Here is a 26,208-nt window from a genome sequence, read left to right as displayed (position 1 = left end):
TTTTTCTTGTGTACATTTATTTATTTTAAAAAGTGTAGGAAATAAAATGGTACCTAAAAAAGTATCTACAACAAATAAATTATTTCCAGGGATGCATCGCAGACCCACACAAACCAGTCTGCTGATGGTGACCGAGGTCATGCCCCGTGGGTGGACCTGTGCTTCCCCCCCTTCTCGTCCCAGAGACCCTCCCATCCCATGGATGGTGACTGTGGCATTGGAGGAGGGTCCTCTTGAGCTGGGGTCCCCATGGCCATGGCAGGTGGGTGCAAGGGCAGCCTGGGCAGCGGCAGCCCCAGTGTGGGGGCATCAACAAACGCATCTGACTGGTTTCCTGTGACCCCAAAATAGTTTACATAAGTGGGGCCTGGGCTTTAAAGGGCTGTGAGTGCTCCGGGCCGGCTCCTTCCAGGTGGCTTGTCTTCAGAGCACCTAAGGTCTCGGGAAGACAGCAGGGTGGCCTGCAGTGTTGAGCTCTCGGTTAAGAGACAGTGGCCACCTGGCAACCTTGTCATTAAAGGTGATGTGTGTGATGACAAGACAGCCACACCAAAGACGGCAGCCTCACTTTGGGGTGGAAGGTAGAACACCAAGCCAGGGACCCTCAGGAGGGGCCAGGAGGCGGGGGTCCCTGGCGGGGAGCCAGCCTTTGAGAAGGGAAAGGTGCCGTAGCCTCCCTGAGGGCATGATGAAAAAAACCCCAAAACCACAAACTCTTCCTTCTGGGAAGAGTTGTTCAAGAGGCCTTAGAACACACACCTTTGCAGGAGGAGACTGCAAAGCTCCTTTTCGTGAAGGTAAAGCAGCCCACGAACAAGTCCAGCCGGTGTGTTTCCAGGGTGAATTCACGGAGCTCGGGGTGGTGCGTTTATTTTTCAGAGGCTTTGCCATAGAGACGTTGAACTCTGGACTGTGCTGACAAGCCCTAACATAATCTGTCTCCTCCCAGGAGACAGCAGGGCCCATGGAGGCAAACACACACCCACAGCAGCCGGGCAGGTAATTACAATAAATGAGGGGTGTGGGCTGCGAATAAGAAAACGTCCTGAAGCGCACACCAGCCTCGAGGCCTGTCTTCTCATTTGATAGGCCATATAGGCCCCACGCTTTTCACTACAGCAAGAGAAAAGCGACCCTGTGGGGGGTCAGGGAGAGGGGCGGGGACTGTGGGGAACTGGTAGACCAGAGGCCCCAGCGGAAGGCAGCCAGTTGTTGCTGGTGAGAATGTGAGCCCCAGCCTGGCCAGGTCTTCTGATCTGGATTGTAATGCAAACATTTTATCACGTTAAATGTTAGTAATCAATTCTTTAAAAGAATTCTGTCAGCTAAAGAAAACACGCCTGCAGGCTGGATTGTTTTGTAGTCTCTCCTCGGTGGCAGGAAGGCACAGTAGGCAAACGGCCCCCCAAAGAGGTCCAAATCCAAACCAGAGCTTGTTGCCACCCTGGCCTGGGTGACTTGCACTCTCTCTCATTGCGGCCTGGTTTACATCCGCACCTGAGTTTGGAAAGATGTGACCAGTGGTGACTGTATCCAGACCAGAGCTCATCACTTTCGGTGTCTTATCACCGAAACGAGTCCACTTGGAAATCAGAAGCTGGGAGTCCAGGAAAACCTCCTGCTGTTCCTTCCACATGAGCCCTTTTCTTCAGGGTTTCTGGTGAGCACCCGACAGGGCGCCTCAGTGCCCTGCTTTACACAAAGTCTTTGGGAGGGGTCCACGTTATTCCCCAGGCTGCTCCGGCTCGCAGGCGTCCAGCAAGGGAACGTCAGTCTCCCTGTTGCCTATGCTGCACTTGGCGGGGTGGGAGAAGGTGTACGGCTCACTCTCGGACTCAGGACTGAAGCCAGGGCACGGCTCCTCGGGGGCCAACTTCACAGTCAGGGCCCTGGAGCACGTGGGGGGCGGGGAGGGCGGGCAGCCCCCCGCGGGGCCCTGGAAGGGCCGGTAGGTGTCCACCTCGGGCTGGACGAAGGACCCATTGGAACCCTGCAGCAGGTGCCCGTACACCATGGTGTCTTCAATGACTGCGTACACGTGGGGGTCAGCGTCCTTTTGCGCCTTCTGGAACTTTGGCTGCATCGGCATCTGGGTATTGATGTTCCCGTTGTAGATGCCCACAGCTGGGCCCTTGTCCCTCTTCTTTTTCCTGCTGAGACAGAGGGAATGGGCAGATGTCAGGAGGACGAAGCGCTCGGATGTGCACTGTTGCCCATCCCTGCTGGGCATCACATCCTTCAAGGCTCTCACCTCATGTCCCCCACAAACCGCTTAGCATTCGAACCTGAAACTGCTGTCGTTGGTGAGTATTTAAAAGGGACTGGCTTTGGTCTCCAGTTTTCAAGACAGTGGTTTAGAGAAGGTACTTTTAACGCTATCTGCACTTGAATTTGCTTCAATAGTTGCACACTATTCAATGGTGAGGACATCTGACAACCCCTCTTCCCTACTGGAAAGGGGTGGTGGCCCAGCCCAGCCATGCCAGGCACAGGCACACCTGGGCCAACCTTCTACCACGCTCAGTGCTTTTCCTGTAGCTAATGCTCCATGCCTGCCTCGGAGACCATCTGGATTCTAAACAACAGCACACAGGGCTCGGGATGGTAGGTTGTTTGTGTGTATTGAGCTGGAGGTGGGGCCAGAAGAGCTCAGCATTAGCAGAGGGATCCAGCCTCTTCGGCAGTAACCTCCAACAGGGGAAATAATCGAAAAAAGAGGACAGAAGTCAGGCTGGGGTGCCAGAGTTCCTCAGTGACACCATTAGCCTTTGGTTAGTAGTGTTCCTTGGTGCTTGGTTGCGGATGGGCCTTAGCGCTCTCTGCTCCGGAAAACAAAGCTTCGCCCTCCACCTGCACCAACCAAAAGCAGGGGCTGCTGCCTTTTTAGCTAACTGCTGATTCAAAGGGAGGACATTATCTCGAAGAACATAATGGGCCCTATAATGTGCAGGCTGGTGGCTCACTAATTGTACTTTTCTGAGATAAAAATAAATTTAGTACATTTAGCTTGTCACATGGAGACTCTGGCCAGGATGGCGGGTTCCCAGGGCTCCGGCCCGGAGCCTGTGATGGCTGCCCTTCCGTGTCCCCACCAAAGCTCTCTTCCCTCTGTGCTGGGACTGACTGCTTCACCTGCCTGCCTCTTAAGTTCCCCCACCCCTCGGGGCGGTGGGGGAGGAGCCTGTTCCTGGCTCATTGTCGGGGACCCAGTGCTGGGCATGGCTCCTAGTGCCCAGGAGACCCTCGGAAACATGAGTCCAGTGCCACTGTCCTCCCTCCTGCCCACTGCAGAACCACAGCAAGCTGGGGACGGATGAGCCTTCCTAACAGCCAGTGGCCTCCCCGAGGCAAGGCCGGGGCTGGGGATCCGCAGGCCAGGACTGGGGCAGCTTAGAGATGGAGGCCAGCGCTGCACCCTCCTTTCACCCAGTGCCCCCCCGATGAGGAACTGGGTCCCAGGGTTAATGCCACACTTCCTATCTGGGGGGAGGGGGCATAGTGTGCACCCCAGGTAAGGAAGTTTCCAGGAGAAACAATGTAATGGTGCTCTGTTAAAAGTCCTGTCTCCCGTGTGACCGATGTGCAGCCCATGTCTCGGGGAAGAGGCCTCGCCCCGGGTCTCCCCGCGGGCAGGGCCTTCCTCATCTGTGGGACGTTTCTAGGCAGTGTCATCACTGACCAGGCACTCCAGTTGTTTGTTCATGGCCCCACTTAATTTAAAAAATATGTATTTTTGGAAGGTCAAATCATGCCAGGGGAAACCGATTTCTCCCTTCCCTCAGGGTTTTGACCAGAAACATGGGCAGAACTGGTCACATCTGGTAGCAGCGTGCACTCCGTCTACAGAGGGCACCACCTTCCTGTCGTGAAGCAGAACCTCTCACGCTGAGGAGGAGGTGGGAAGAGACACTGAGTCAGCTCCCTCGGTCCTCCTTCCTCTTGCCCACAGATCTGGCTTCTTCTGGGGCTTGTACGGAGTCCAATGCACACGCATAAACAGTTTGTTTGAGGAACTGGAAGGAACAAGCTGGGGCCATAGGCGCTGGTGCCCTGCGAGGCGACAGAGCGAGCGGGTTCGGAGGCCGGTCTGGCGTGGCCCATGGGGCCATCACCCGCCACCACCGCCGGGGCGACACTCACCGACTAACAAGCAGATGGTAGACGGTGCCTGGGGCTTGTGCTGAGGCAGCTACATGGACACTGCAGGCAAAAATGTCACCACCCAGGTGTTTTTGCTTTTTGGGTCTTTTTCCCCCACCAGGTATGGGATTTGCACTTACTTCTTTTTCACGAAGCAAATGATGAGCCCGAGGGCAAACAGCAGCAAGGCACCGCCTCCCACCACCGCAATGAGGATGACGGTCAGGTCTGGGAGCAGAGACACAAGGGACAGAGACGTGTGGGGTGAGGTGCACAACGAGCTTGATGATGTCATCTCCAGAGGTGCCTGCCACCTCTGCACCCACATGCCCCCCCTCCCTGCACCCACATGCTGCTCTCAGACTCCGAGGAGCCTCTTTCCTCGCGAATCTGGGCTGTGCTGGCTCTGGGCCTCACCCTGGGGAGGGAGGCAAGGCCGCTTCTCTTCTCGCACCTGCTGTCTGAGGGGGAGCCATCCACCAGGTGAGAAGCCTGACTCTGCAGAGGCCGCCATGCTGGGAGGAAGCCCAAGCTAGCTACATGGAGTCTCTGTGAGGAAAACAAGCCGAGGACCCTGGACAAACGCAGGCATCAAGGCCCCAGACATGTGTCCAGGTGAGACACCCGGCCACTCTCTCGCTCATCAGGGCATCTGGCTGAGGCTCCAGAGAGCTCAGGGTAGAGACGAGCCACTCTGCTGGGCCCAGTCCGAATCCCTGACCCTGACTTATAAGCAAACAAGATGGGCACTGTCCGAGCCACTCAGTAACCACAACACACTGGGGACCCACCAGATCTACTCAAAGGCTACTCCGGGCCTACACTGGGCGTGCTCCCCTGGCCGCCAGAGCCTGTGGAGGAGGAGAGGAGAGCAGAGGGGTGCAGGAGAAAGCGGGGAGCCAAAAGCCAGAAGAGAAAGTGTTAAGGAGAGGGTCGTTTCATTTTGTACTGTTCTTTTCCTACAGCCGTAAATGGAAAGAGAAAATTAACCAGAGAGGGAGCCCTGCACCAGCCAGGGATGAAGAATTTCTTGCTTGTCCCACATGAAAACAAAAGGGGGGATGAGGAGAAAATAGGAACAGAAGTACGAACAGAAGACGAACGTCAGAGAGGCAGAAAACCCGGGAGCGAACCTGAGTACCTAGGAGAACTTTTACCACATGGCTTTTGGTTCCCATCAGTCCTCCTGCTGCTGACCAGCTGTGTGGCCGTGGGTGGACACGCCATCTCTCTGACCACCAGAAAGGGAAGATACCAGGAGGGAGCACCTGCGTGGTCCCCTCGGGTTCCAACAGCCTGGGATGCTCCGGGACTGTCTCCGAACAAAGGGCAAACACGGCCCCGCCAGACTGCCCCGCCACGCGTGCGTGTCCTTGCCTGAAACTCTTCAGTGGACCTGCAACTCTGAGCTCCCTGGGAAAACCCTGGGGCTACTACCAAGGGCATCTCATGGCCTCCAGTGTGTCTCTGAATAAATCAACAAGCTGACGCCAGGTACCTCTGTCTCCTTTTCCAGGTCCTCATGTTTTAATCACCAGCACTGAATGCCCAAGGGTACTTTTTGTTTTTAATTCTCACCTGAGGATATTTTTATTGATTTTAGAGAGAGAGAGAGAGAGAGAAACATCAACGTGAGAGAGAAACATCGACCAGTTGTCTCCTGTACATGCCCAACTAGGGATCGAACCTGCAGCCTTTAGTTATACAGTCCAATGCTACGTGGTACCAGCCAACAGAGCCCCCGGCCAGGGCCCAGTGACACTTTTATCAAAGACTCTCCACAGGTGAGGAAGGTCAGAAGGGAAAAGCATTCCTTCCCCTGATGATGGTGGTAGATGGACTACCAGAATGCCCCAATTCTATCTCTTTCCTGAGCCAATCCTCTCCCATGTTATTTTGTAGCTCCTCCCATCAAGAGGTGGAGTCTATTTGTCCACCTCTAGACTCTGGGCTGGCCAAAAGAACGCGGTAGAAGAAATGCTGTCTGAATTCCTAACCAAAGCATCAGGAGACGTTGCATGCCTGCTCTGGCCTCTCTCCTCTGCCATGAGGACAGGTCTAGGCTGGACGATAAGAGAGCAGCATGCAGAGGGGAGCCAAGGAAGCCCCATTATCCCAGCTGATGTTGGCTGGGCCCCAGACATGTGAGAGCGCCCCTTGCCAAGATCAGCAAAGTCCCGGAGCCAGAGCCAGCCTGCAGCTGCCCACAGGCGCATGAGAGAATGAACCTTGATAAGCCCAGCTCAGACCAGAATTGGCCGGCCAATGTATAAGCAGTAACAATGGCTGGGGTTGGTTTTTTATTTTATTTTATTTATTTACTTTTAGAAAGAGGGGAAGGAAGGGAAAAAGAGAGGGAGAGAAACATCAATGCGTGGTTGCCTCTTGCACGCCCCCTACTGGGGACCTGGCCCACAACCCAGGCATGTGTCCTGACTGGGAATCGAACTGGCGACCCTTTGGTTTGCAGGCCAGCACTCTCAATCCACTGAGCCACACCAGGCAGGGCTAATAATGGCTGTTTCTAAGCCATTGGGTCCTGGGGGACTTTGTTATGCAGCATTACTGATATAATAATAGCTGATGGATACATGGACAGCCAGGACCCAAATCTATGTTTGTGACTCACCTCCCAGGCTTGCTCCTTTCCCCCCATCCCCCAATCTGCTCTCCATTACCATTCCCGAAAGACCCTGAAGGTCCTTACCTACAGTTCTCGGGGTGAGCGACACCTGGAAGAGCAGGTCCAGCTGCTTGCCGCTCGCGGGGCTGCAGTTGGAGATGTTGACCCAGAAGCTGTGGTGGTGGGAGCTGGGCTTGGGCAGCACCTCCTCCAGGCTGAAGACCTCCTCGGCCACGGATGACTGCTCCTGGACGATCAGGAACGCACGCCCCGTCTGGCAGACCAGGCCGGTCCTCTCCTTCATGAAGGTCAGGCAGGCCACCTGGTCGCTGGGCACGCTGATGTTCCAGGACACTGAGGCGAGGGACGGCAGGCCCCGTTCCCAGTTAGGGGTCCTCAGGTAGACCTTGCTTTTTGTATCCGGGGTCAGCGTGAAAACCCCTTCCTCTGTGGGAAAGGGAAGAGAAGACACACAGACGTTTCACCCAATGGAGAGAAAAAGTCGTGCTGCAGGGACGGCCAGCCGTCCAGAGCAGCGCTGTAGATGGAGCACTCTGCTGCGGCGGAGGTGTTCTTCATCTGCACCATCCAATCGAGAAGCCGTGGCCACGCGTATCTGTTGAAGACTGGACACATGCCTGGTGTGACTAAGAAGCTAAGTTTTAAACTTTCTTTACTATTAGCCCTGGCTGGTACAGCCCAGTGGACTGAGTGCGGGCCTGCTAACCAAAGGGTTGCAGGTTCAATTCCCAGTCAGGGCACATGCCTGGGTTGCAGGCCAGGTCCCTAGTAGGGGGCATGCAAGAGGCAACCACACATTGATGTTTCTCTCCGTCTCTTTCTCCTTCCCTTCACCTCCTCTAAAAATAAATAAAATCTTAAAATAAGATAAAATAAATTTTCCTTACTATTAATTTCCATTTAAATTGCTACATGTGACCAGTGGCCACTGTACTGGTCAGCTCAGGATTGGAGTCTCAGTCCAATCAGGTGCTCGGGTCTTATGCAAAACAAACAAACAAGCCAAAAACATGCCAGTTGGCCAAACAGGCGGTTAACTCAGCTTCCTTTCAGTGATGCCCTCATTGTGGCCAACAGTCACTGGTGCCCCACAGTGGGAGGGCTGTGTACCAATTTCTGTTTCCGAGATTAAAAACACATCCAGTCCTGGGAAGAAGTCGGGGACTGAATAGCAGAAAGAGCCTTTGACGTGTCAACTACTCTACTCCTCACCTTCGGCTGAGACAAAGCCCCATGTTCCACACTATACATGCGACTCCCCAGGGGGCGTTTTTCTGATAACCCTGGAGATACCGGGCAGCCTAGACTGACCTTAATCTAATGGCCAGAGATGCTCATCCCTCACGCTCCTGCCTCCGCAAACAAAAGAACGAAGTCAACCTCAAATCAAGCCCTTGGTCAGTGTTGAAATGCCCTCTCACTTTGAGTAACTTGTAATGGTGATGAGGGCTTTTAAAATTAGAGCTCACTTTTATGACCGATGTAGACCTCACTTCCTGCCTGGGACACTGAAGGCCGCTGTAGCCTCCCAGAAGAACAGGACCCTTGAGTTCTACATCCTTCTCTCTCCCAGCATTCCTTCCTGGTGCTCTCCGCACTGCATCCTGAATTCTCAAAGCAGGATCACAAATATGTCTGCGCAAGGATTCCCACATTACCACCTTCAAAATCCAGGACGTGGGGATGTGTGGCTACTTCTAGTTTATGCTCAGCCTGCTTCCAAACAGACACAAATCTGATTATGTGTTTTGTGGCCATCAACCACGGCCATCCACTGTCAGATGGTCTTATTTCCAACTCCTGGAATTTTCCACACTAGGTTAATGGCGGAGTCAGCATTACGACTCACCATCCTTCTTCAAATTTCTTGTCTGAAAACCGGCCTACTTAGCTATCTCTCCTCCTCAGACTGACAACTTGATTAAGACGACCACCAAAGCAAAATAAGATGAATGCCCAAATGAGAAAGGCTAAGGGGGCCTGGAGAGGGGAGAGAGTGAAAGATGCCCTTACCTTTGAAGTAGGGTATGAAGGACACGGTCAGGCCCTGCCTGGCGACCTCATGTCGGAAGGCGGGGGTGAAGGTGCGCAGGGTCACCGAGATGTTCTGCTTCACCTGGATCTGCTGGATGGCGCCTCCAGAGCAGAAGGAGCCAAAGTAGAGGTCCTGGCCAGGGCTGGCGCTGGCCACCAGGTAGCTGAAGCTGGTGTTGCAGATCCGCTCCTGCGTGTGCTGCTGCAGCTTCTGGGCCGGCACCAGGGCCAGGCTGAGCCTGTCCTTGGGCACCAGCAGCTTCCAGGAGAAGTCGCGGAGCTGCACAGGCAGCTGGAGGATGTCCCCGGGCACCTGGAGGGGGTAGGACTTCCTGAGGCAGTACCGGTGGTCCATGCAGCCTGGAAAAGAGGAGCTCGTGGTACCCAAGCTGGGAGGAGACGGGGAAGAGCATCTTCCCAGCTCTCAAGGCATCCCGAGGCTTACTGGCTTTTTCCTTTGGTCTTTCCTTCTCCATTGTCCTCCCCCCTCCCCACCACCACCACCAGCTTCTAGCTTCCACTCTTAGATTCCCCTCCTGCTCTCTCAGATTCTTCCTAAACTGGCAGACAGACTTCTTGTTTGTCTGGTTCTCACCTCTGTGAGCCTGTGTCTGAGATGCTAAGTGCTGTGTGGGCAGGGTAGAGGTTTGCCTCCACCCAGGCACTTCCTAACGGGGTGGCCTCGGCTGCTGCCTCTGCGGAGACTCTAGGGGCATCCACGTCAGAGATGATGGGGGCCCCACAGGCAGGGGACTATTGCCTTGGCTGTCCCCCACTCGTCACACATTTATTATGTGACTAGTATGTGTTCAGCACTGCTAGGGACTAAAGGGATAAGAAATGGAACAGGTCAAAGGTCTTGACCTTAAGACTCTGGGTCTCATGTGAGAGAAGACACGTGGGCAGCGAGCGTGAGAGCAAGGGGCCATGCAGCCAGGAGAGGACGAGAACGCCTAAGACTAAGTGGAGACTGGGGGCTGGACAGAGGAGATGTGAACGCGGACACAGGTCATACACGCACTGCCCTACTGAAGGATGCATGTTCCAAGTGAGGCCGCCAGTCCCCAAGGATGCCTGTCTCCACCTCATGGTTTGCTTCGTGGTTGCCCCTGCTCACCCTGCACTACGGGGAACATTTCTGGTCATACTATTTACAGCTCATGCCGTGAACCCCACCAAGAAGACAGGGCAGGATGGGGAGAGGTGCCTGTGGGCCGCGAGGAGCGTGCCAATTGGGGTGGGAGGGGCACGTACTGAAGGTCTTCTCGGCGTTCATCCACAGGCGCGTCAGGTCGTCGCAGAGGAAGGAGATCTTGTGTTTGGAGCCGGCTGTCAGGGTGAGGTTGGCGCTGCAGGTCCGAGACTCCAAGCACACGAAGCAGCCGGGCACAAACCTGCGGCTCTGCTTGCTGGGCCTCGGCTCGATGGTGAGCGACATGGCTCGCTCGTTGCTCAAGTCAACCACGTAGGTTATATCTGGAAGCACACAGAGAGGACAGGCGTGACAAACGCGCCCGGAGCAACCCCGTGACATGGGGGGCGTTGGGAACACTGTTATTATGATGGCAGCATCACGAGACTTTTAAAGAAATTTGAAAGAAAAAATAATGGACCACGTTTCTACCACCCTTACTGACCCTCTTTCCTGTCTTCAGATTCGTTTCAGTCCTGGCTCACACGCGTGCATATTTTTTACCTACTGGAAACTACAGTGAATATAATACTTCATACTCAGCTTTCACTTTATTATTTTATACAGTTTTATGTATTTTACTACAGTTTTCATATGCACTAGTCTCTTAAAATATTCATTCATCTTAGCGTCTGCACAATTGTCAACCAAGGGAGATTTATCATCACGTGTACAAAGAGTCTCCCACTCTGAGTGGTGACTGAGAACAGTGCGGTATTAGTGCAGGAATAGAGGGTTCATACACAGGATGCAACCTCAGATACTACAATTTAGTCTCTAATGAACACTACATTGCAAATAAGTGAGAAAAAGAGGGACTATTCCATAGGCTAGGCCAGAAGAACTGCCTTTCCATTAGTAAAAGAATAAAATTAGCCCCGTCCCTCAAAGCAGCCACCACAATAAAAACAAAGAGAATGTCTTATAAATGCATGGTAGAGCAAATGCGAATTACAAAAGCAAAAAAGAAAAATGTAAATGTCTCTCTGATAATAGGCACCATAAATAACGTTAAGGGACAAGGGACACAGGGGAGAACATATTTGTGACATGGAATGACTGAGCAGGTGACAGAAAAGGAAATACAAATGTCCAAGTATACAAAATATGAAGAGTTCTTGTATAACTTGTCATTTCACTTGCAATAAGAGAAAAGTAAATGAAGACAAAGCGTTACCATCTCCCCCTAATCAGGCGGGGGAAAACATAGAAGCTTGACAATATGGGGTGCTGGGGAGAGAATGGGGAGACAGCCCCTCACACTGCAGTAGGAGCATGGACAGTCCCGTCACGGTAACTTTCTAAATGTCTTTCCCAGCCATCCTGGACATGACTTTGACCTTTGCCTTCCCCCTGGAGCCATCCTGGTCCAGACTTAATCCCATAATGGAGGCTTCTTACTGTGTGAAAATGAGCATGCACGCCATTTGTTCACCAGTAAGCCTGTCTCGCTGCCCTGCAACACACTTCCCGCACCTCTCCCAGGGTCCAGGGTGCAGGAGCCACGCGGCCCAGAAGCCACCGATGAGAAACGGGACAGGAACCTCCCCCCAGGCAGACTCCCCAGGAAGGAAGGAGAGTGCTGGAGCAGGAGGGGAGGGGAAGGGGCTCACTTACTGCTTTCACGTTGTGGATGTTGAACCAAAACCTGAAACTTCAGCCGGAGGATCCCTGGATTCTGGGCATCTTGGTCACAGCCCTGCAGAGAGAGGTTGAAGTTCCCGGCCATGTTCCCCGGCTGCTCGTCTGCCAGCTTGAACACCTCGGGGTTGGTGGTGGAGCCCGGGATGTAGTACTCCACCCGCTCCTCCTTCCTCTCGCAGTTGGAGACGTTGAACTGGAGGAAGGAGACGCTCGCCCGCAGGGGTGCGGGAATGACAAACTGCCACGTCATGAGCTCGTCCTCAGGAAAGCCGTCGGGGTAGTTGGCAGACATCAGGGTTGCGGAGCCCTCGCCCTCAAACACAGATTCGATGATGCACAGGCCTGTTGGGAGGGGAACCCGAGCCAGGTGATTAGACCCTGCCCTGGTTGTCCCTAGCCGAGGGGCAGCGGGCTGGGGACAGGGGAAGGTGGTTCTCAGGTCCTGAGCTGCCGGTCTGGGTAGGGCATGAGGAGAAGACATTGGTGGTGTGGGAGTGGGTGTGTAATAACTGACTCGGGGAGGGGGGAGTCCTAACATGTACAGTCTGACCACTTCCTTGGTGTAAAGACTCCCACCATAGCTGATTTCAAGCTACCAACATGAGATGACTGAACGTGTGTGGCCTTGGGAAGAGACGGGCAGTGACTCATCATCACACAGGATTGCCACCTCCAGATACAATCAGCATGAGCAACCTCAAGAGCACAGACAAGAGGAAAATGTAGTGAAATCATTAGGAGGCAGTGAGTTTTGAGTGTTTATGACCTTTGTTTTCTAAACTCATTTTTTTTCTTGTAAGTTTACACAATTTTATTTGTATGAACGGCTCTGTTTAACACCAGCTCACAATCTTCCTGCACGTGGAAGGACCAGCTTTTGTGATTCAGGGTGAGCCAGCGCTACCCACCACTGATGCCATCAGAGGAAATGTAAAATAGAGAGAAGACAGGACGAAGAAATTAGAAAAGGAGCGATCACGATAAGTCTGCAGAGCCCATCCCATCTCGTTCTTGAAAACAAACCTCATGTGCACAAAGGACAGAGAAAAGAGAGCCGCCACCCAGGTTAGCAGAGAAAGGTGGGTCCACCCTGGATGTCAGTGGCCTGTGTCGCTTACAGAAGAGTAACTCAGGTCGAATCACACAAAATTGCCAAAACCCGGCCCTTTCCGACCTGGAGGAAGGGGTGATTTTTGTGTGTTTCGACCTCAGCAAATTACAGGAGGGCATGGTGTGCTCACGTTTGATGGACGACCGGTTTGCGATGCTGAAGCCAGAGACGTTTCTGTGGTGGAACCATGGCAGGTGCAAGGCCATGTGGACGCCCTCTTGCATCTTGATCCGGGACACGGTGCCGTTGCTACAGAAGGTTCCAATCTTGACCGTGGTGGAATCGATGCGGCCGCTGATGGAGTGTGTGACTCCATCCGGGCAGCTGTCCCCGGGCTCGATCTGCCGCAGGCGCGGCAGGGAGAACTGCAGCTCCAGACCGATTCTCTTGTGAGCCTGCACGTCCCAGATGAAAGTCCGGTTGAGGGTGGGCAACCCTGATGTTGGGGGCTGCAGCTGGACCTCCCCGAAAAAACACGGGCCCGACATGCAGTCTGAAACACAGTCACACAACAACCTTGGTCACAAATGCTGCCGGGCCACTCACTGCTCCTCCCTACCTCATTAGTAGGCTCTCTGGGGGCACCACCAGGCGGGCACACCTACCCCCAGGTTGTGTGAGTGTGGATGGCCACTGGCACACCGATTCCCCCTTCACTGGTGAAGTGCCTCAGCTGGCAGTGCCTCCCGGGGCCAGAAAAACCTGAGGGGTTTCACTGCCCACCCCAGCAGGGAGCAGCCCCCGCAGCCCATCACGGCTCACGTCGGCTCATGTCAGTAGTAGAAAAGCCTGACCTTCTGGCTTCCAGTGCATTGGCCTGAAGCTACACGTTAGCTAAACCCACATCCTTGTTTACTTCTTCCCTTGCTCTCTCCTGCTTTCCTCACTCCTTCACAGGGTGCTTCTAAGGGCACTCTCTTGAAAAATGCCTCGAACAAAAGTCCCCACGCAGGCTCTGTTCCAGGGAACGACACCCAAGACACCTCCTAACTCCGGTGTCTTCAGATTAAGTCAGCTCAGTCCGGTTGGCGGGCCCTCCCAGAAGGCTGAGGACAGCCCCTTGCTTTGCCGCGGAGCCTGCGCTCTGGGAGCCACCGTTTCACAACTTTTAGGGGGCAGTGCCAAGCTCTACCTTTAAAAACTGGTTTTCCCAGCAACACACTCATCAGCACACCGAGTACACTCAGCCTGTACAAGCCCCTTAACGGCTGGACCCTGGAGGCACAGTTTCTTCCTGCCTTGTGGCTTTAATGCTCCTGATTTATTACCACGTTGGATTTTTTTACAGGCTAACACCTAATGACATCCTCTGATGTACTTTGTTTTCTAAGCCTTTAAAACAAAGGGAGAGACGCTGCTGCCAGGGAGGAATAAGAGAAAAGCACGCAGCAGAAGGAGCGGAACGCAGGCAGAGACCCAGTTAAGTTAAGGCTCCTGTTGTCTCGGTGTGGGCAGTGTGAAAGGTGGGAAGGACTCCGGCCACTGTGATAACAATCTGCGAATCTGCACTGTGCTCCAGCGGGTTTGAAGGTACAGCCAGCCCTGGCCGGGTAGCTCCGTCGGTTAGAGTGTGAACCAATACCCGAGGCTGCTGGTTCAGTCTCCAGTCAGGGCGCACGCAAGAACCAACCGATGAATGCGTGAGTAAGTGGAACAGCAAATGGATGTTTCTCTCTCTCCCTCAAATCAATACAAAAAAACAAAACAAAACACTACTTCCAACTTAAAATGGAACTATGGGAGAATTTGAGAACTGGACGCCTGAGGCCATCCATGCCACACCTCTCCTTTTCGCAAGGCAGCCCCGGGGCCCAGGGGGTGAGCACGGTGCTTCCAGTTCACGTGATCCCAGGACGGAGGCCCAGGCTGTGTTTGCTTGACCCGCGTCCTGGCCAATGCGCTGCGTCACCTAACCCATAACACAGGGTTAGACAACAAGGTGACAAATGTGGCTAAAACCAGATTTCGTGTGTCAGTACGGACAGGACCTATTCTTAGGAGCTCTTGCAAACTTCATGGTTTCCATCAAGCCACGCCTTTCCTTCTAAAAGCTGGCTTTGTAACTTTCCATCGACAGCTCTGCTGTGCCCAGGGCCACGTGGAGCGGCTGCTGCTGGGTTCTGCACTCTTGCGGAGTCACTTACCCCCGCTCAGGTGGTGCTTCTCAGCCCTGGTTCCACACCAGACTCACTTGGAAAACGCTTAAAAAATGCACATGCCTGGGCCACCTAAGAGATCATGATTTAATTCTACACCAAGAACCTGGAGTCACGAGGCTCCACCCCTCAGCCACAGCTCTGCTCCAGCCGTGGACACTGGGACAGTCAGGGAGTGTAAGCACTCTTTCATTCGTTGGGGAGAGCTTCAGTGTTGAGGATGGACACACAGCGAAGAGCAGCCACAATGACCGGCACACGTCCAAGTGTCTATTCCCCGTCCAGTGCCAAAATATTAAATAACTACAGGTTCCCATGTGGAGGATGGAGAAGTGTCCGATCAGAAGTGATTCACAGCTCATGTGCCCCCGGCACAGACTTCTACTTTCATTAACTTTAATGGCGTTATTCAAGAAAGGGTAAGAGGAGAGATCTCAAACTTTGTCTGAAACTTTCAGAATGCTTACTCAGGACAGGTTTTTTAAAATGAGGGGCAGGCAGGACACAGGACTGGATTCTGGAGTCTAGATTTATTATTTTAGAAATTAGTATCTTCCTATCATTTTCAAAAATTGTGAGCATGGGCTTTCACTGTGAACTGCGTGTTGCACCCTAGGGCTGAGAGCCTGATGCAGTCATTCGAACGCGTGACTTGTGGGATGATCGTCTGTTAAGACGATGGACCCTATGCAGTTTTTTCTCTCTCACTGAATAGTGCAAAGCATTACGTCAACCCATTTCCTTTTCCAAGAGGGCACTCACTTTATTGGTTGAAATGATTATAAAGCAATGCATGCTTGTAAAATAATAATAATAAAGCAATGTATGCTTGTAAAATAATAATAATAATAATAACAATAATATGGAGGAACAGAAAGAAGGAAATGGATGTCACTGCTCCCCTCCCCCACCCACTACGGAAACAATATAAGGTTAACATTTTGGCGTTGAGCCCTCCAAACTCTGGATTCTGGATGATTACGTGTGTCTATGTGTGCATGTAATAACGTGGGCTTGAACTGTTTTCCCACTATAAGCTGCACCGTTTTCAACAGAGCAAAACTATCTTTCCATATCAGATGCAGAGATTTACTTCAGTCTTTCAAGAGCAACACACCATTCCCTTGAATTCTTAAATACCTCCACGTTCTCCTCAGCTCTGTAAAAGCATCACCGAGATGTTAATTGCAATCAACGCAAACTGATTAATTAATTGGGGGTGGAGAACTGACATTTAAAAAGTACTGAGATTTTCATCAAGGAACACAGTACATCTCTCCATGTATTTCTAGCTTCTCTTTTGTCTTTCAGTAAAGTTTTCTATTTTACTTTGTGTACATCCTCTGCATATATCCAGATGATCCCTAAACGTTTAACTAGAACTTGTGAACGATGGTGGCCAACAGCAGGCTCGGTGGGAACTCTCACGTCATTTCCCGTGTTGCTGGTAACGCTTCTCTGTTGGACGGCTGGGTATGACTTCTGCTATGAGGTTTTGGTAGATCCACTTCATTGGATTGAGAAAACACCCCTCTACTTCTGCTGTACTGAGAATGTTGTACTAAAACCATGTCAAGTAGCCGATTAGGCTGATCACAGATGGTTGTTTCTCTCAGAACGACCTTTCCGGTCTCCCTGCTCTTGGCCCTTCGTTCTCCTCAAGCATTTCTTGGACTTGGTATATTTATACTTAGGATTTGTTCTTTTGCATGGCTAGTCATAACCGGCTGGTCTGCGGGTTTGCTGTTGTTGTTTATTGTTTAAGCCTTTGGCAGATTTTGACGTCAGGGTTGTAAGAACCATATAAAATGAGCTATGAAACTTCTCTTTTTATCCTCAGAATGGGTGTCAGCAAACTACAGCTCAGGAGGTCTATCCAACCAAACCCCTGTTATTGTAAATACAGTTTCACTGGGACTTTCGTTGCCTATTCGTTTACCCGTTATCTACGGCTGCCCTTGTGTTGTGACAGCTCAGTTGCATCGTTGTCGCAGCGACAGGCTGGCCTCGGACACTTGCTAGCTGGACTTTCACAGAGAAAGCCTGCCAACCCTCCGCTGGAAGGGTGAAATATCATGGGAATTATTTGCTCCTTCAAGTTTTACGGGATCCTCTATGAAACCATCTCTAACTGACCCAATCCCCGCTCTCCTCCATCTGGGACATCTTCCGAATCTCCTCCATTATTATTTATTTATTCAGGTTCCCTCCCTTTTTATGAGTCAGCCCAGCCCACTCGGTTTTTCCTGAAAAATCACCATGTTGTTCAGACGTTCACATGGAACAGCATCAATGTTGTAGTCCCTTACAAGTTCAGAAACTGCCTTGGTGTACACAGCATTAAATCCACACTTACACCTTCGATGCTGCCTGTTTGTAATTCCTCTTTCTTTTCCAGGAGACTAGCCAGAGATTTGTCTATGCAGTTGGTCGTTACCAAAAACCAGGCCTTGGTTTCAGTTATCAGACGTAGTTTCAAAACTGCTTTTAAGGACTTTTCATTTCAACTCTTAGTTTCCCAAATTCGTTCCTCTGAAGGTTTCTTTTATCCTTTTTCTTCCTTCATGATCGATTGCCCGATTCATTTATTCTCAGCTAAAGGCAAAGAAGTTTCCTGCGTGTGGCTTTGATTAGATCAGAAAAGTATCCTCGCTGTGGTCGCCACCTCCATGAACGGCTGGTTGGCATGCCCCCCTGCAAACGACTGGGAGGCCATATACTTGGTTTTTTCTGCCCGATTATTATTTCTTATGTCAATCTCCTACCCCAAGCTCAAGTTCCGAGTAATAATAATACCAATTATCTATAGTTTGTTGAATTCTTGTGTATCATACACTCCTGACCCATTATTTTATTTCACCCTCATAAAAACCCTATTGGTTGGTACAACGGCTCTTATTTTGTAGACTAGAAAACTAAGTCACAGAGGAGTTAAGTAATTTGCATGAAGTCACATGATCAGGTCACATGATCAGCACTGCCCTGGAGACTGAAGCCAAAACCCAGCTTCCTCAGCCTCCAAAGCTGCTGTTTCCCCTTGTTTCATCCAGCCTTTTCTCTACTATCACCCCCTCAACCTTCATTTCTTTTGTCCTCTAGTCCCTTGACTTTTGCCTGTCACCAGCTGGGTGTTTTTAGCACATCACACTGAGTATCACAGACCTAAAGACCCACAGCTCTGTTCAGAGATACTGTGGCTCAGGGGTCACAGGCCCAGACGCAGGAGCCCGAGAACCTGGGTTCACATCCCGCTGGCTGTGCCATCTCGGGCGAGTCACTTTCTTTGCAAACTCCTCCTCGGGCTGTTTGGGGGATTTGATGACTGAACCTACATAAAACACTGAGAGAGCTGAATGAAGTGCAGAGTTCCAAAACAGATCCTACGTCCCTAGCATCGGAGGCTGGCTACCACACCGTCCACAAGGGCGTACTTACCAATATTCTTCTGGATCTCAATGACAAAGTAGTTCTCTGGATTCTGGCAGCTGAAGGAAAAGCCCTTTGTTTCTCCAGATTCGATGAGCAACGTGGTTGTCTGTTTTCTAGTGATGATGTAACAGGGCTTCCCTGGCGGAAGTGGGGTCCCAGGCTTTATCGAAACGGTGATGCCGCTTCCCTGGGGCAGGCCAATCTCGAAAGCTTTGGAAAAAAGGAAGAGAAACGCAGTGAGCAGGGCAATTTAGGTCTGCAGACCTGCTGTCCTCCCCTCGGCTGGTCCTGGCAGGGTGCCCTTTCCTCTCGGATGACTTGGTTCCTTTTCCCCGGCCTGAGAAGGGGATGGTGTAAAATGACAGCGGTGTCCCTACCAGTGGGGAAGAATCGGGCCCTTGTGGGTGGGCCTCGACAGGTGTCTCTCGCTTGGTTTATTCATTTTTCTAAAACCCAAAAATGCTATACCATATCCTACATGTCTTAAGCTATACGTTTTCAGATACCCTGTGTGTATTAAATTGCAGTTAAGTAGCAATCAGAGAAACTGCCACATTTCTCCTCAATGTGACGGCAGACCAAAGTCCACACACAGGAACTGTCTGTGGAGGGACACGCTTCTCTGCAAAGAGCGGCCGTCTCCTGCCCTGGGTGCTCCGCATCCCAGTACACGTGTACATACACACTTGTGTACGTACACACGTTCACACACAGGCACACACACAGTCGCGGAGGGTAGGAAAACTTGTACAGAAGTTACATATACGTGTATTAGGACCGCAAACCTGGAAAGTTAGAGCAAAACAATGCTAACACCTCAGGCTGGGGTTCAGCCAAATGATCTGAACAAACACGACGGAGCGAGCGAGACGGGGGTTGGTTGGTAAACAGAGGTGTGCGCTCTGGCCAGGAAGGGGCCCCGACTCACAAACAAGCACCATCTCCCTCCCGTTCCCTTGGCTTTATCGGCCTTTAAGTCTTCTCGGACTGACAGGGAAGAGTCACTGTCCTCCTTGGCAGCGACCACCCCTTCCCTGACGAGTCCTGAGAGTAGGGCTGGGTGGCTGAGGGCCTGGAAACAGTGCGTGAAGGGACGATTGTCCGCAGGCGGGTCCTGTGGGGGGAACCCAGGGGCTCACAGAGACCTGCGGGCTGCAGCGGGTGCCTCTGCCCCAGCGTGTTCTGCAGCAAAGAGATGGTCAACAGCTGTGACAGCACCTGCCTACGGAGGGCGCTCAGGAAACATCCAGCCAACGAACAGCAACCCACTCGAAAGCTTTTCTTGGTTTTCCAGCTGTGCTTTCCCTGCCTTTTAAAAACTTATGTTTTTAATGTACTTTGTGGAGCTATAATTTACATACATTAAGAAAGACCCACTCATTTTAAGAGTTCTGACAAATACAGATATATGAGATCACAGCCCAAAGTTCCTGGGGCACCCCCTGCAGTCCACCTTCACTCCAGACCCCAGAAAACGTTCAGTGAGTTTTGTCGGATTTGGACCTTCGTATAAGTAGAATCCAACAAAATATTCTCTTTGGCACCTGGTTTCTTTGCTCGGCATGGTGGTGAGATTCGTCCGTGTTATTGTACGGGTCAGTAGTTTGTTCGTTTTTATTGCCGAGCGGTATCTCACCATCTGGCTAGACCACGGTTTATTTATCCATGCACCTGCTGAGTGACATCCGGGTCCCTTCCAGGTGTTGGCCAGCCATGCACTGTAACTTCACCAGAACTTCTCGCCAGCACCAGAGCTGAGTACATTTCCCCTCCCACACGGTGCAGAAGAGTGTTCACAGAGGCCAGCAGCTGTGTGTGATCAAATATTTGGAGTTCAGTCACTCTCTTCTTGCACCTCTCCTCCTCCTCACTCGGCTCCAGCAAGCATGGAAAGCAAGGGAGGAAATTGAACCTTCGCCTGTGATAATGAACTGCAAATATTTCCCCCAGTGTATCGGGTAAGAACTTCACCCTCTTTGGGCCTCTCTGTGCCTTCATTTGTCAAATGAGGGGTTGGGCTACAATAAAGCTCTGTCCCTGACAGCTCAGAGTCTGTGATCAGTAGCCAAGTAAGTAAGAAGTGACTTTGCAAGTGTAAGCATCGCCAGCCACTGCCCCGCGTCCCTGCCTCTGTCACTGTGCTCGGCAGGCTTTGCCTCCTTTCTTGAACACACCAACCCCTTTCTCAGTAGTGTGGCTTTGCACACACTGGTCCCGATCCCTAAAATGCTTTCTCTAGCAAGAGCTGGGCCCTTTCTGTCATTCCAGTCTCAGCTCAAAGGTCATCTCCTCCGAGAGGCCTTCCCTGACCAGCTGCTTACAGTGCTCCTCCCACCCCCAGCCAGTCACCTGGTACTTCCTGTATGTCCATCCCTACTCCAGTCCCTGACTCGGAGTACCATGCTATTTGTCCATCTGGGCTCACCTCCCTCGATCAGAAGGTGAACTTCCTACAGGAATGCAGCAGGACCTTGCTCTATTCAGTGGTACCCACAGGACCTAGACTGTGCCGGGTGCCCATGTGGAGGCAGGAGCTCTAACCCTAACCCAACAGCCCCATAAAAAAACCTAGAATCTTGCCCTGGCTGCTGTGGCTCAGTGGATTGAGCGCCAGTCTTCGAACCAAAGGGTCACTGATTCGATTCCCATTCAGGGCACAAGCCTGGGTTGAGGGCCAGGTCCCTAGTTAGGGGGTGTGTGAGAAGCAACCACACAATGATGTTTCTCTCCCTCTCTTTCTCCCTCCCTTCCCCTCGCTCTGAAAATAAATAAATAAAATCTTAAAAAAAAAAAACCCAACTAGAATCTGTAGCTCCTTGTCTTTGCTGCATTTCGTGTCTCAGAGACACAACACTGTTCCAAAACTGAAGTTTGCGCTAATAAATCTGGGTGGGGACCAGGAACTCTGAGCTTTTAAATTCATACTCTCAGAGACAGAAAACACCCTCTGAGGCAGCCGTTTATTCACTTACATGCTTCAACTTCAAGCGGCGTAGCTACCTCTTCTGTGATAGATCAGAAGGACCAAGGGTTTTTTAAGACATCAGATTAAAAATGAGTCTAGCCCTGATGGCTGTGGCTCAGCTGGTTGGGCATCATCCTGAAAGCGAAAGGCCACCAGTTCGATTCCCAGTCAGCACACATGCCCGGGTTGTGGGGTTCGGATCCCCCGCTGCGGGTGTGTATGAGAGGCAACCAATGGACATTTCTCTTTTGCATCGTTGTTTCTCTCCCTCTGTCCCTCCCTTCCCCTCTCTCTAAAAATAATTTTTTTAATTTTAAAACATAAGTCTAAATCTGTGTGCAGAAACCCAGTGGTGAGGTTCATATCCACGTTATGTGACAACCTTTGTGCTCTTGTCCTGTCACCCTAAACACGTCTCACCGTGTCACGTGTACGGAACCCTTGGAGTGCCAGTCTGGGAAGGCTCCGCACGCGCTCGCTCGTGTGGCCTCCAGCCCTGGCTCCCCGGGGGGCTGACTCAGTGCCCAGTGAAGCCTCACCCGGTCTAGGGTCTGCAGCCCAGCTAGCCAGGTTACCACCTTCTTCCTGGACAGGCACGTGTCCCAACTCTAATTATCCAATTCGTCAGTCCTTCCGTCTTGAATCCCGGATGCTGTCTCTGTGACCTATGACCCAGATTGTCACCCAAACTCATTTTGCTAACAAAGATCAAGCCTTGAAAGGGTTAAATGACTCACTCTGGGTGTACTTTTCTTTGTTCATTAAAGATTTTATTTATTTATTTTTAGAGACAGGGGAAGGGAGGGAGAAAGAGAGGGAAAGAAACATTGATCGGTTGCCTCTCATATGCACCCTGGCCTAGGATTGAACCTGCAGCCCAGGAATGTGCCCTGACCAGGAATCGAACGCCCAACCCACTGGGCCATGCCGGTCAGGGCTCTGGGTGTGCATCTCACACCTCACTGTCCTTCTTTGTTCTGACTTTGAGAAGACCGACCGGCACGCTGCACCACCCAGCCACAGCCGTGTGTCTCTCCCGCAGTCCCCGAGGCCAGAGAACCTGGAGGTGTAACCCCCACCTGGCTTCCAGCGGAAACGGGAAACTACGGACACAGGCACCACAGCCGGGTCCGCCCACTTCGGAAGCAGGAGGAGACGATGGATATGACAGCCTGTTTCCTAGGGCCCCGGACAAGGCCACATCACCCACAGGGCTGTCACTTCCAACTGTGCCCCGAGAGCGAGAAAAGATAACGACTCGAGCACGAACCAACCTGAAACCCGGGCTCCCCTTACCCACCCCCACCACCTGTGCCACACTCCAAAGGCTTCCTTTCTCTGTAATAAAGGTAGCAGACCGACCCCCACTGTGGAGTAAAATAACGAACTCACTTGACCACAAACGCTTGGGTTTGAGAACGCCATTTGCTTTCACATCTTCCGTTTTCCCCTCTCACCACCATTGACCTTGAAAGTGGGGATCCCAACACCGTGGAGTAAACCTCAGCCCCTCCCCGCTCCACACTCTGCTGTGGTGGGTGAGGCCTCCCGGGCTGAAAGAAGCTCAGAGCAGTCAGAACGCAGGCTGGCACCACACTTGGGCCCGTGACTCATAGCCCTTCCTCGCTCTCCTGCCTCCCGATCTCTCCTTATTAGGACACCTTTGCCAGCTTCTGCCTCACCAGCAGCTTTCTGGGGGGGATTTCCAATCATTTTAATCACCGTTCATTAATCACCATTCATTAATCCCTATATCACAGGATACGGTACAAACGTCCCGTTCTTTCTCCTCCCTGCCATTCTATTTTCTTTGCAAGGGAAACAGATGCAAGGAAGGGCATTTCACCAGATAAACACCAGGGAAGTTAGTTGCTCCCAAATTTCTTAAATACAGTTTAAAAGACGGACAAATGTGACTTAAATTTTCTGGGATGGGGCAGAACTAGCTGCTTCGAATCTGGCTGTGGCTCCCTGGGAGGCTGGGGTCTCGTTCGCTCTGTCTGGTGGAGGTAAACGGAACAGCCCTCAGCCAGGCACTGGGCACAGCCTGGGCAGCAGGAGACGGACGTATAAAGACAAACGGTGCCCTGGAGGAGTCCCCTGGATGCAGAGGGAGACAGTCGCAGGTGCCAGCAGCACATCGTGAATCAGCCTGGCTGATCGGCACAGCCTGCGTGGGAGTCAGATTCCAAAGTGAGCCCATGAGGGGAAACCAGTTTGGCCAGCACAGCCCCGTCCTCTCTCAGAAAGATGCCACATCGCAGACTCACGTCCCTCTCTCAACAAGTTCACCGGCGGTGGCTGGGTGTGCTCCTCTGTGGGGCGGATTCCTGCTTCTCCAATTGAGCACCGGACAAAACAAATACACTGTGGATGTTCCCTTCAGGCATGGGATGCACACATCCTGGGAGCCCAAGGAAGTGACTCGGGCAGAAGGGGCGGTGATTCACCCTTCCCCCCACCTCACCTCCACCTGGTGGGGACACTCAAACCACTGACATGATTTCTCAAGGGTCAGCTCTTAACACTCTGGGGGCAGTGGTCAAGGAAGGCTTCATGGAGGAGGCACAACTTAAGACGAGTCTTGGAAAATGAATAGGAGTTTGTCAGCCAGGGACCGTGAGACAGCATCAGGAAGAATAGGTGGAGGGAACAGCAGATGCAAAGACAAAGGGGTATAAAGAGTACGGCTTCCCTGGAGCCAGTCCAGGGAGTTTGATTTGGCCAGAAGCCAAGGGAATTTTGGGTAGAGGAGGCTGGGGCCAGGCTACGGAGCGGTTTGATTTTGGCCCTAGAGCTGGGGCTTCACCGAGTGGGACCAGCGAATCTTAGCAGCTCTGGGTGGTGGTTAGGAGCCTGAATTCTGGAATCTGACTGCCTGAGGTGATTCCTGGCTCTACCACTTGCCAGCTGTGTCCCCTTGGGCAAATTCCTTAGCTTTTCCGCCCCCAATTTATTCACCTGCAAATGGAAATAATACTGCTATTATTGCAAGAACTAAAGAGTTAATACCCCTAAAGGGCTTAGAACCTACCAGGAGTCAGTCCCTGTTAGTTGCCGTTGTTGGTATTATGAATGATAGCAGATCACAATTACTAATACTAGTGAGGGGCACCACGCCCTGGTGTGAGGCAAGGAAGCTTCGGGAGCAGCGGCTCTCCGTCTGAAGCCCAGAGTCCTGGCTGACTGGACAGGGAAGACAGTGGGCCGGGTAAGGCTCCTAGGGGCAGATTCTAAGGAGGCACCCTCACTGTCGGGCTCGTGCCAGTTTGGTGCCTCCTTAAATTTTCCACACCTTCCCCACTCCGCTCACTGGCCGGTAAGGCCCTTCTCTACTCAGTGACTCATGTGACTTCAGCGCCCCTTTGAAGCTCACAGAAGGGACCTCGCTTCCCATCTCTGAGCTTAGGAGGCAGCTGGGATATTCTGGTCCGACCTCAGCACCCCTGCCCTCTCCACTCCCCTGGGAACCACACTCATGCAAGCTGCCGAGGCCAGGCTGACCCCAGGGCCTGGGCGGCCCCACCAACAGAATCAATCCATTGAATGGGGCCTGCTGTGGCGGGGGTGGGGGGGTGTCAGGCTGTCACACCACCAGACTCGGAGTCTCGCCAGCGCCGTGGACCTGGGGCAGCGAGACCTACCGGCAGCGGCGGGACAACCGGCTCAGCCACCCTGAATCCACCTGGCATTGACTTGGCCAGGTCTATTCACAGACTGGTAAATGGCAGTGAAGGTCTTACCTACAGCAGGAGGCCCACCCACCTGCCCACCTGGAAGTGATTCATTTCCTGCCCCCACATGAGAGAGAACCTCAGCCCAGGTCGCTGTGTCAAGAACTCATGGGCCTCTCTTGTCTCTTGGGTGAGGAGTCTTTGGAATCTAGACACCACCTGTGCTTGAGAAGTATTTATAAATCCCCACCACCCCACGGATGTGAATATGAGTATCTAATATTAACCCCCATTCACAGATGAGGGCCCTGAGGCTCGCCGAGGCTGAGTGACTTGTCCAGGCCTAAATGGTGAATTAGAGGCAGGGCGGCCTTTGCGCCTGAGCACTCAGACCCTGGAGCCCAGCGCCTGATCAACGATTGATTACTCAGCAGAGCGGGCCCTGCCCAAGAAATTGCATGCACAGCAGGAATTTTCTGGTGAGAATGGTTAGTTCTCACCAGCAAAGTCAGTCACGATGGGATAAAACACTTCCTAGCGGCTGGCTGGCTCTCTGGGGGACCTCCAGGATATCGAAAGGGACAGATGTTTGTTTGAAATCGTTAACGGGGCACGTTACCGAATCAACACGGATCCTTCATTTCAAAATAACTGGCAAGTGGAGTTTGAATCGAAACGCCAAGTTCCCTGGCACTTAGAATGTTTAGGGTGTGGTTCTTCTTCTGTGCCTATTTTTGGCAGTGTCTCAGTGCAGGGGCCTGAGAAGGTGAAACCGGCAGGTTTGCGGGGGGTGTGGCCACAGGAGACAGGAGGTGACAGAGTAGGTGGCACAAGAAAAAGAGCCGTGATTCAGGAGTGAAGGGCTCGTGCCGGGTCTTGGCAGAGCGACATCCTGCAGGAGCCGCGGCCTGTGGTGCTCGCTTCTCCAGGCTACAGCCAGGGAGACACTTGGGCAAAATTGGACCGAGGTTTCGGAGAATTCCCCAAATCTACCGAATTTCCTCCTCCTTTAGTCGGGGAGAGAGACCCACAGTTCCCTTTAAAATAGTTTATCCCCTCCACAGCTCTTAGAGGATCGGAGAGAACATATAAAATAAAGTTCCAAGTGCACTGTTCACAGGAACTCCCAGCCAGCCTGACTTCTTGGAACAGAGGACTGTTAGGTGCACCCATTCACGCCTTACTCTTACTCCCCAAACTACGCAGGAATGAAATTCAC

The 26,208-nt window shown here is 52.2% G+C and overlaps 1 protein-coding gene across 2 annotated transcripts in view; it reads right to left on the bottom strand.

The window, feature by feature from the left end:
• CDCP1 (CUB domain containing protein 1) overlaps positions 1–26,208 on the bottom strand; it is a 38,028-nt gene continuing 11,820 nt past the window's right edge. Inside the window, exons 2-9 of one of the 2 annotated variants that reach the window (XM_053930020.1) lie at positions 18,357–18,560; positions 12,896–13,258; positions 11,628–11,996; positions 10,073–10,294; positions 8,798–9,178; positions 6,848–7,210; positions 4,281–4,368; positions 1–2,153 (exon numbers count right to left, since the gene is read on the bottom strand). In XM_053930020.1, coding sequence (XP_053785995.1) covers positions 1,724–2,153; positions 4,281–4,368; positions 6,848–7,210; positions 8,798–9,178; positions 10,073–10,294; positions 11,628–11,996; positions 12,896–13,258; positions 18,357–18,560 — 2,420 coding nt within the window. In that variant the 3' untranslated portion in view covers positions 1–1,723. The remainder of the gene's footprint in view (positions 2,154–4,280; positions 4,369–6,847; positions 7,211–8,797; positions 9,179–10,072; positions 10,295–11,627; positions 11,997–12,895; positions 13,259–18,356; positions 18,561–26,208) is intronic. The other variant, XM_053930021.1, reaches the window with a different exon arrangement.

This window comes from Desmodus rotundus, chromosome 8 (genome assembly GCF_022682495.2).
Source record: "Desmodus rotundus isolate HL8 chromosome 8, HLdesRot8A.1, whole genome shotgun sequence".
NCBI lineage: Eukaryota > Metazoa > Chordata > Mammalia > Chiroptera > Phyllostomidae > Desmodus > Desmodus rotundus.
Note: the sequence above shows the minus strand (reverse complement) of the source record. Positions and strands in the feature narration are given on the sequence as shown.